Source organism: Acomys minous, assembly GCF_964271855.1.
Source record: "Acomys minous genome assembly, chromosome: 12".
In the NCBI taxonomy this organism is placed as follows: Eukaryota; Metazoa; Chordata; class Mammalia; order Rodentia; family Muridae; genus Acomys; species Acomys minous.
In genome coordinates, this window is record NC_140493.1 from 79245117 (window position 1) to 79256255 (window position 11139).

The following is an 11139-nucleotide window of genomic DNA, read 5'->3' on the forward strand; positions in this document are numbered from 1 at the left end:
TGTTGGCAAATACCCAACTAAACAGCACTAACAAAATCCTAGCTCACTCAGCACAAACTACCAGTGTTCCCAAACCTGAAAAGCAATTTGTTTTCTACATAAATTTATTCCAGGGATACAACTGCTATTATTTCACATAACACTAACAACAACTGACAGATTTTTCACTCACTCCATTAAAATAGCTTCTTACCCAGCACTTTTAATTAATGACGAACACATGTGAGATTAAAAGTGCTACATATTCGGGATGATTAGAACATGTCTGAGTGTGCCTTTAACCTGAAGAACAAGCTCCGAATGTCACACTTCTGAGCACTGACATTAGAATAGTATAGGTAGTTCTTGGTCTACTTAAGCTGTTAAACTGTCTCTTGGAGTTGTCTTGGGCAGAACACATAAAAATGAGATCTTAAATTAGAAAGATGGGCTGGAGAGATAGCTCTTTCAGAGGTTCTGAGTTCAACTCCCAGCAACCACATGGTGGCTCACACCCATCTATAATGCGATCTGATGCCCTCTTCTGGCCTGTGGGTGTACATGCAGGCAGAGAACTGTATACATAATAATAAATAAATAAATCTTTTTAAAAAAATAGAAAGCCTAGGGGAAAACTGTAAAACCCCTTTCCTACAGTCTTTCAACTTCTCTGTTTCTTATATACTACAAGTCAAAGAAAATCCATATCAGGTTCAATCCTCAGTAACACGTAATTTAACATGCCTCAAGAGGGGGGTGCTCTGCCCATGTTTAAAGGGGAATCCTACATAAGGTATCATTGGACCAAAGAAAAGCACTCCTCGAATAGCAGGGCTGACCTGGCACATTGCCTGTTTACTTATTCAACAAATACTGAGGCCTATGTTATGCTTACGTGTAGGGTAGGAGGGGAAGGAATCTGAACTTATACCCCCCTCAAATCATAGGAGTCATTGTCAGATCCTATGCTTATGAGTGGAACCAGTGTGAGAAGCCAAACGACCCAGGTCAAAGACAGCTATTTCAGAACATGTCCTACCTTTCCATAGCCCCCTTTACCAAGTACCCGAAGTAGCTCAAAACATTCTGGTCTGATTTTTTCTGGCCCTCTGTTCACACTAGTTTCTGAAATTTCAAATTTCTCACAATGTTCCATGCCACTGGGAAGAAAAGCAAAACCAGAAATAAATTTGCAAAAAGTTCAATTATATCCAGCACATTGTTAGAAAGACGATAATTAGGTAAAAGAAAACAAGTACATGACAGTAAATTTAGTATCTGTGATTTAAGTTAATTGTGATCTGATGATCAATTCAACAACAAGGTGTGGGTGTGGGCCTGGGTGTGGATCTGGGTGTGGGTGTAGGTCTGGGTGTGGGTGTGGGCCTGGGTGTGGGTGTGGATCTGGGTGTGGGTGTGGGCCTGGGTATGGGTGTGGATCTGGGTGTGGGTGTGGGCCTGGGTGTGGATCTGGGTGTGGGTGTGGGCCTGGGTGTGGATCTGGGTGTGGGTGTGGGTGTGGGCCTGGGTGTGGATCTGGGTGTGGGCCTGGGTGTGGGCGTGGGTCTGGGCAGACCAATGACTGTTTATCTGCTCACAGAACATGCTATGACTATTACTTTCTTGAATATTAAGCACCCCAAACTAGAAAATTGTTTACTAAGCAGACAAAGTAAATAAGCCTTCTAGTTACTCAAATTGAGTTCATTTAAAATGTTCATGATAAAAAAAAAATCTATTGGCTTACCAAACTACTTAGGAAGCCCATGCTGGCCTCAAAGTCATCCTCCTGCCTCAGCCTCCTGAGTGCAAGAACTCCAGGCACTCACTACCACACTCAGAATTATAATAAAATACATCTGTATTTCTTCCTATGTCTGACTTTTCCCAGTACTAGCTTACAGACTATAAAACAGGAGTGGCAACTGTGTCTGGCATGTGCGTGCTTCCCATGTGAGCAGTCTGGCTTCTCCATCTTGTCATGCTCTCGACGGCAGGGTGGGGTAAGGAGCAGATTAATCACATACTCACCTAACAGAACCTGCTCAACGTGATTTAAAAGTGCATTAATCTTTCTGTCTGAATGATGTACTAAAGTATTTGGGGGGAACTGCCACAAATTTTTCAATAAGAAAAAGTTACAAATACAGTTTTCTGTATTAAATGAATAAACATTCCTAACAGTTTGAACTCATATTCAGAGTATTCGGAATTTTCATCTTTTCTACACACAGAATATTAAAACTCTCATGTTATATTCAGCAATGCAATACACAATTTTGTAAATATTAGTGCTGTTTAAAAACAGATTATTAGATAGAACCCCTTGAGGCTATAAGCTGCCTTGAGAGAACAGCACAGTGGAAGTTCTTCATATACACTTACAGTTCATATGGTCCAACTCCCCCATGGTCCATGCTTTCATTTAACTGACCCTGAAAAATATTTAAGTTTTAGAAATAAGTAACATCAGAAACTCAAAATTTAAGACGTTCAAGGCTTTATTTCATAATTCAGAGAGAATGAATGAAATAAATCAGTTTAAAATTTCTACTTCATTACCAAGCAAACATGGTGGTGGTGAACAAAATAAAGTATAGGAGCAACACTATATTGAGACTGCACTTTCAAAGCTTTTCATTTTATACAACAAACTACAGCGGCTAGTCATCCATAACCTAGAACAAAACCAAGTGGGTTTTCCTTCAGCAAGTATACTTATTACTTATTAAACATATAATTCTTTATTATGAAGCTAAAGGCATCAGGCATGGTGGCGCACACTTGTAAATACCAGCACTTTGTGAGTTCGAGGCCAACCTGGTCTACAAAGCAAGTCTGGGACAGCCAAGGCTACACAGAGAAACCCTGTCTCAAAAACAACAGCAACAACAATGAAGCTAAAGGCATACATTCTGTACTAAATTAAACTATGCTTCTGTTGGGTAGACTAACCTTATGAACTAAGCCTAAAATAACCACAACTAGTCCAAGACATACAATGTACAATGTGTCTGCCTCCCTAATTGCTGGGATTAGCTTGCCCACTGCGTCCCAGTAACTTCTATGAGGGGCTCGGATAGGAGAATATACTGCTCCTGTAAGGGCCCAAAACCAGTCCCCAGGCCCTACAAGACAGCTCACAACAGTTTGTAGCTGAAGCATGGGCAGGGCTGGGGGAGAATTTGGAACCCTTTGTCTTCCTCAGGTACCTCCAGTTCTGTGCACAGACATGTTTTTGAACAGCACTCATATTTACAAAGTTGTTTAAAAGAAAAGAAAATTTATCTTTTTCTTTTTTTAGTATGGCTTAAATGTTGGGTGTGGTACTGCATGCCTGTAATACCAGATCAAGGCAGAAAATACGGAAGGTTTGAGGCTAGCCTAGCTTAAACAGTGAGTTCCAGGCCAACTAGGGCAAAACAGTAAGACTCTATCTAAGAATGAATGAATACTTTTTTTTTTTAAAGAAAATAGGGGGTGATGGAAAGCCAAGCCTGGTGTAGTAGGGCTATAATCAATTCTAACTACTTGATTAAGAGACTGAGATCATAAATTCAAGACCTGTCACAGTAGGTTCACAGTCATCCTGAACTGGACAAGACCTCATAGAAAACAAAAAATCTTGAGATACATCTCAAGGTTAGCGCACTGGGCTGACATGTGTGAAGTCCTGGGTCTGATCGCCACCATGTCTAGTCCTTCCACTCCCCCACAGAAAAGATGGAAAGAAAACCCACAGATATAGAATAAAAAGATAACATGTTTGAAAAGCAACTTAACATCTAAATAGGTGTTTTCCAAAGACATAAAGTGAACACAGAAAAATATTCAGCATTAGTACTAGAAGGAAGATGCACAGAGACAGACTAAGGATAACTTCCCATTCACCAGAGCTGCAGAGAGGGGAGAGAGGGAGGGGGGAGAACAGGGAAAGGGAGAGGCAGAGGGGGAGGGGGAAGGAGAGGGAGAGGGAGAGGGAGGGGAGGGAGCGGGAAAGAGAGGGGGAGGGGGAAGGAGAGGGAGAGGGAGAGGGAGGGGAGGGAGCGGGAAAGAGAGGGGGAGGGGGAGGGAGAGAGGGAAGGAACAATCACACTTTTGCTAGCATGAATGTAGAATGTATAAAGACATCAGAAAATAGTTTGGCAATGTCTTAAAAAGTTCACATAGCCTGATAGCTAGGCAGTTAAGAGCACTGGGTACTCGTCCAGAAGACCCAGGTTAAATTTCTGGCATCCACATAGTGGTTCAGGAAATCTGGTATCTTCTGGCCACTGAGGTCCACCCACATACAACATGCAAGTGGCACACAGACACACATGCAGACAAAGCATACCTATACATAAAATATCTTTTAGGGCTGAGCATGGTGGTGCACACCTTTTATCCCAGCACTCAGAAGGCAGAGGCAGGCGGATTGCTGTGAGTTCGAGGCCAGCCCAGTCTACAAAGCAAGTCCAGGACAGCCAAGGCTACACAGAGAGACCCTGTCTCGAAAAACCAAAAAAAAAAAATCTTTTAAAAGTTAAACACAGTCTGGGCATCTTTAATCCCAGCATTCTGGAAGCAGAGGCAGGAGGATATCTGTGAGTTCAAGGCCAGCCTGGTCTACATAGAGAGTACTGGGACAGCCAGTACTAAATAGGGAGACCCTATCTCAAACAAACAAACAAACAAACAAACAAAAAGGCTAAACCTAGCTGGGCAGGGCTGGAGGGATGGCTCAGTGACTGAGCGCACTGGCTGCTCTTCCAAAGGCCTAGGGTTCAATTCCCAGCAACCACATGGTGGTGTATAGGGATCAATAATCCTAGTCCCAGAGAACACAACACTCTTTTCTAGCCTCCACTATATACTTGTTGTGTGCAGGCAAAACACAAAAATGCATAAAAGAAATACTTTTTAAAAGTTGGGCACAGTATAAAAACACTTTTAATCCCAACACTTGGAAGGCAGAGACGGCAGATCTCTGTGATTTCCAGGCTAGCCTGTTCTACATAAAAAGTTCCAGGCCAGGCTAGCCAGGGCTACATAGTAAGACCCTGTATTCAAAAACATACAAACCAACCAATGGACCAGGTTCTTTAGTTTCTGTTCTCCACTAACTCAGGGCTGAACTTTAAAGACAAAAGATTAACTTCTCTCAGATGTGATAAAACTGGTGTTGCGTAATTGCTTTTTTTTTTCTTTGTAGGTTTTACTTAATTCTAAATTAAAGAGCACATCGTAGTTAACAGGGAGGCTCCTTTGAAGCCACCTCAGCAGCCATGCCCTCAGGCTGTGCTCATTTCCGGAGCCTGCCCTACCAACTGCACCTGCACCGCTGACTCCTCCTCCCGTTACTTTACAGGACAGGGACATCTGAGGCACAGGCCCCGTTGCCACCTCTACAAAACCTCCACAGGTCACCTGCGTGAAGTAGGACCCTGCTAAGGCAAATATTACACAAGGCAGACAGTGTCAAGCTAGCCTACCACAGGCATTACTTGCAAAGTATGTAAAGAAACATATATGTGTATCCATACATACATGCAATAACAATCAATGAAAAAGGTCATGAATTGGAAGGAGAGCAGGGAGGAACATATGAGAGAGTTAGAGGGAGAAAAAGAAAGAAATGTTGTAGTTATATTCTCAAAAAACTTTTTTAAAAATCTGTCTAAACTCTTATAAGCATGAAATCTTTTTGTTGTTGTTGTTTGGGTTTTTTGTTGTTGTTTTTGTTTTTGAGACAGGCTTTCTCCAAGTTAGCCTTGGCTGCCCTGGACTCACTTTGTACACTAGGCTGGCCTCGAACTCACAGCAATCCGCCTGCCTCTGCCTCCCAAGTGCTGGGATTAAAGGAGTGCACCACCACACCTGGCTTAAGCATGAAATCTTAACAAAAGTTGAGTACTTCATAAAAGTGCTCAATTTTTTCCCCAATGGGAAAAAATATCCTTAATCCATACATGAACTAAAGCAAATATTCAAGTCACATTGGTGGCACATGCAACTCCTAGGGCAAACTGGACGACACACACAGTGAGGCCATATTGTGAAGCACAAAGCAGGGAGGAGGGGCATACTATGAGCATGGTAGGCCACATCTGTATTGCTAGCACTTGAGGTGAAGGGAGGGCAAGCTTACTACCCTATATTAAAATAATAAACAGGCTGAGTGTGGTGGTTCACAGCTTGGGAGACAGAAGCAGATGGATCTTTTGTGAGTTCCAACTAGCCAGGGCTATATAATGAGACCCCGTCTTTAAAATAAATAAATAGGGGCTGGAGAGGTGGCTCAGAGGTTAAGAGCACCGCCTGCTCTTCTAGAGGTCTTGAGTTCAGTTCCCAGCAACCACATGGTGGCTCACAACCATCTATAATGAGATCTAGTGTCCTCTTCTGTCATTCACGCTGGCAGAGCACTGTATACATAATAAATAAATAAATCTTAATTTTTTTTTGAAAAAAAAATAAAACAAATAAAGAAACAAAGAAACAAATAAATATTATTATTATTTGGGGGGGGTTGGAGACAGGATTTCTCTGTGTAGCCTTGGCTGTCCTGGACTTGCTTTGTAGACCAGGCTGCCCTTGAACTTACAGCTATCCGCCTGTCTCTGCCTCCCAAGTGCTGGGATTAAAGGTGTGCGCCACCACACCCAGCTAAAAAAAACTGTTTTTAATCAAAAGAATTATGAGAGAGAGACAGTGATCTAAAGCTCATGTCCTGGTACACTTGTGGGGGTCAGGGGACAACTCAACTGTGGAAAGCAGTTTTCTCTTTCCATGTGGGTTCCAGGAATCAAACATCAAACTCAGGTACTCAGACTTGGCAGCAAGCTCCTTTACCCACCAAGCCATCTGGCTGAGCATATATATATATATATACACACACACATACACACACACACACATATATATATATTTGAGACAGGGTCATTCTATGTAGCCTTGGCTATAACTTGCTATAAGACCAGGCTGGCCTTGAACTCCGAGCTCCACTTGACTACTGAGATATGCATGCGCTACCACATCTGGCAATATGCCCTAACATTTTGTCAAACTAAAATTTACTATCGCACTCTAAAAGTTGTGTAATATGTCTCTCAAATTATTTCAAATTTTTAACTGGCAGAAAAAGCAAAGAAAGATCCAACATTTTCATAATCTAACAAAATTCTCCAAAGGAAAACTTTGCCTTAGTTTCAACTTATTACCACAGGAATATAGACAAACATTATTCCCTATTTTTCTTTTTACTGAGTTTAATTTGACATACAAATAGGCACACTGTGAACGAGGCTAATAAATGCAATCAAGAGCCTATGCAGGGCAGTGAGATGGTTGTGCTGACAAAGGACCTCGTCACCAACTCTGATAGCCTCAGTTTGTGCTTCCAGACCTCCAATGTTATACTATGGCATGCTGCAAGCACATATGTATGCACAGCCATGTAGTATGTATACACACACACATGCTCACAAATAAAGAAATGAAGTAGTAATTTCAAAAAAGATTGTATGCAAGAGCAAACAAAATGGCTCGACTGGTAAAGGTTCCTGTGATCCTCAGACTCCTCACATGATAGGAGAGAACTGACCTTCCCAGGGTGTCCTCGGACCCACACACATTGCTACTGCACAGGTTTCCCATCAAAATAAATGTACGTGAAAGAAAAACTGTGTGCAAGCTGCCTTCAGGGATGCAAACCCACATGCCAGCACTCAGGAGACAGAGGCAGGAGGATAAGGGAAACGCAAGCGGAAGGCCAGTATGAGCAACACAGCAGGCCCATGTCAACCCAATGTACCAAACTCAAGTCTCCAGGCTCTCAACTTCCAGGAGCAAGTGTCCTTGCGCCATCTCTCTGGTTTAAGATCTATACAATATGATCTGCTGAATTAATTCAGAAGACACTAACTGTGCACAATCACTTCTCTGCCTCACGCCTCAGTTTCCTTACAAGAAAAAAGTGGAGCTACTCTGACATAAACCAATGGCAAAGAAAGGTTTACATAACAAACTAAAAAATGTACATTCGCCATAGGAAATAGAAGATATTCTAGCCGGATGGTGGTGGCGCACGCCTTTAATCCCAGCACTCGGGAGGCAGAGGCAGGTGGATCGCTGTGAGTTCGAGGCCAGCCTGGTCTACAAAGTGAGTCCAGGACAGCCAAGGCTACAAAGAAAAACCCTGTCTCAAAAAACAAAAACCAAACAAACAAACAAAACAACAACAACAAAAAAGATATTCTAAGAACCTAACCTGTTCCCATGCTTCAAATTAAAAAAAAAACAAAAACAAAAACAATTTTCCCCCCAGAGTAATCTAGACTGACTCTCTCTAGGCAGCCAGCCCAACCCCATCACAACTCTTTTCCCTTTATCCACCTGAGACATTGAGCCAGCTCAAGCCAGGCACGGTGGCGCACGCCTTTAATCTCAGCACTTGGGAGGCAGAGGCACGCAGATCTCTGTGCATTTGAGGCCAGCCTGGACTACTAAGAGAAGTCAGGACAGCTGGGACTGTTACACTGAGAAACCCTGTCTCAAAAAAATCGATGGGGGTAATAAATTAATAAAATTTTTTTTAAAAATCGATGGGGGGTGTGCAGGGAGACATCTCTTAGTAACCCAACCAAAGCCTGGCAGGGCACGCTACCTATATTCTTGGCACTCAGGAACCTGATACAGGAAAATCTGCAAACTCAAAAACACATTCATGTTTGAAGCCACCTGGCTGCACAGAGACACAACGTTTTTTTGGTTTGTTTTTCCTCCAAAACAGGGTTGGGCAGGTGGATTTCTCTGAGTTCTAGGGCAGCCTGCACTACAAAGAGAGTACAGGACAGTCAATGCTATGCAGAGAAACCCTGTCTCAAAAAACCAAAAGAGAAAAAGAATGCGTTCAAGAGAAACCTTTCAACTCAGAAAGCATCTTCTTCAAAATCCTCTTTAACTACTTCTGCTCCTTCTCCTAAAGTCCTTTCCCTAGGGATGTGGTCACATGTCACTCTCTGATCCACTTTTCCTGTCTCCTCTGCACCCTTCCAGAATCCTTCCTGCAAAACAAGAGCCCAAGAGCAGGCCAAAACTCCAGCACCTACTGTTCCCGAAGCACATTAAGGAGAAAAGAAAAACAAGACCCTAGTTCATACCAAGAATCATAATACTGTTCTCTCAAAAGATGATGAACCCAGAGACTGAAAATTCCACCAGGAACTAACGTCAGTATTCATGTACGGCAACCCCTTACCAGTACACTCTCTGGCCCTACTCCAAAACCACTGCCATATGGAACCAATATAACTCAACAGTGTATCATATTTATAATTAAAGTAATCCTGTATGTGTTTCAAATTTAGAACTCACCACGTTTAATTAAAAGGCTAAGTAGAATTCCACATGAAAACGTGATCTAAAAAAGTGCGTGTAATGGCCACATTTGGAACTGTGTAATTCTGACTGAGAGTCGCTTGATTATGAAAAGAACAGTACTATGTCCGCCCACTTAAGTTCATAAAGTGTTCAAAGTCCTTTATACACAGCATTTCAATCTCTGCCAGAAGGGCACAATTTATTCACTGGAGGGAAAACTGGGAGATGAAAACAGAAGGGGGGGCCTTAGGCAAACACAGCAAATATCTAACGTCAGCCATAAATCCGTATGACATTTAAAACCTAAACCACCTTGAGGTTATTACTGATGACATTTGACCAGAATCGGTTCTTTAGTTTGAAATCTCATTAAAAAACAAACAAACAAACAAACAAACCTTCAGTGTAATATATTTCTGTTTCAATGAATATCACTGTAGAAAAAGTGATATTCCACAAATAATAAACTACTAGGACAGCAAAGGTAAAACCAAGATGTGCATTAGAAAAGCGATTCTAAATTTAAGCTTCAGCTAGGAAAAGCCCTCACCACTATTCACAAGTCTCTGTTCAAGCAATTTATTTTTGGCGAGACAAATCACAGCTGTCAACACTGGGTTTTCCCCCACCCTACAATTACATAAATTATTCTGGGAAAAAAAAAATACAGACAACTTCAACTTGAGGGAAATTAACTTACAAATGCCGTGTGTCATTATGAATGTAATTTTTCTTTTTCCTTTAAAAAAAGGCACACGGAAGGGGGGGTTAAAAATAAAAGGCGAACAAACAAACCCTGGAAGATGCAGCAGAGCCCCCTTGCTCCCGAAATAAAACTCCTGGTGGCTGTAACAGCAGCGGCAGCGCTACTCCCGACAGAAGTTTTCAGCTGTCACTTCTAACAGCTGAGCGCTTCCTAGGAGAGAAGCGACAGGCCGAGAAGAGAGGTGGTTGTGGGGAAGTCTGAAGATTTAAGACTTGCAATCTTACACTCCAAAGGGAAACCCTTCCGCGCCTCACCTGCACTTAGGGGACACCTAGCAAGATCAACCGCCCGCGCCGCCCCCCCTCCGCACCCCCCAAAAAGCACACGCTCACAACCACCCGGGCCACATTCAAGACCCACAGCTCCAGAAGCCGACCGCGCGCGCCTTTTCTCCTCCAGAAACACATCGCTCGGGGCTGCACTCATCTAGGGATGAGGGCGAGACCTGCACCTGCGCGCCCCGCAGAGGCCTCACACCTAAGGGCCAGGTCCGCCCCGCCCGCTCCCTCGCTCGGCCGCGCGGCGCCTCGGCTCCTCCCGGAGATCGCTCGGGTCCCCCCCGGGTCTCCGTGCCCTAGGACACGCCAGGCTTCCCGGGCCCACGCCGCCACCCCGGCCCTGTCACCTCGCCTGCACCCCCATCCCCCGGGACCCCGGGCCTCACCCCCTCCTCCAGCTCATCCTCAGAGCCCGCGTCCTCTGGCTGGTCCAGGTCTATGTCAAACACTCCTGCCATGTCCTCAGCTTCCCTGTCTCGGAAGTCAGGCGCTGGGTAAAAGCCGTCCCGCCTCCGCCGTCGCCTCATGGGCCCGGACCCGCCGCAGACTCCACAGCTGCCGCCGCCATCACCGGCTGCTTAAAGCTCAATGCGTCTGCGCCTAGGCCCCAGACTGGCTCCTCAAGTTCAGCTCCGGAGCATGCGTACGAGGTCCCGTGAAGCCAAACAGTGGGCAGCGGACGTGCGTAGCACCATCTCCCGGTGCCAGGTACTGGCAGGAACATGCGCAGAACACCAATCGAAGCCAAGCCGG

At 44.0% G+C, this 11139-nt stretch overlaps 1 protein-coding gene across 7 annotated transcripts in view; it reads right to left on the minus strand.

Annotated features, from left to right (window-relative positions):
* The window catches only part of RPS6KB1 (ribosomal protein S6 kinase B1), a 38959-nt gene extending 27880 nt beyond the window's left edge, over positions 1–11079 (minus strand). Inside the window, exons 1-3 of one of the 7 annotated variants that reach the window (XM_084803279.1) lie at positions 10773–10999; positions 2365–2414; positions 1019–1139 (exon numbers count right to left, since the gene is read on the minus strand). In XM_084803279.1, the coding sequence (XP_084659405.1) occupies positions 1019–1139; positions 2365–2414; positions 10773–10913 (312 nt within the window). In that variant the 5' untranslated portion in view covers positions 10914–10999. Of the gene's footprint in view, positions 1–1018; positions 1140–2364; positions 2415–10137; positions 10257–10772 lie in introns of those variants that run through there. The other 6 variants (XM_084803284.1, XM_084803278.1, XM_084803280.1 and 3 more) reach the window with 6 other exon arrangements.
* Between the last annotated feature and the right edge of the window lie 60 nt (positions 11080–11139).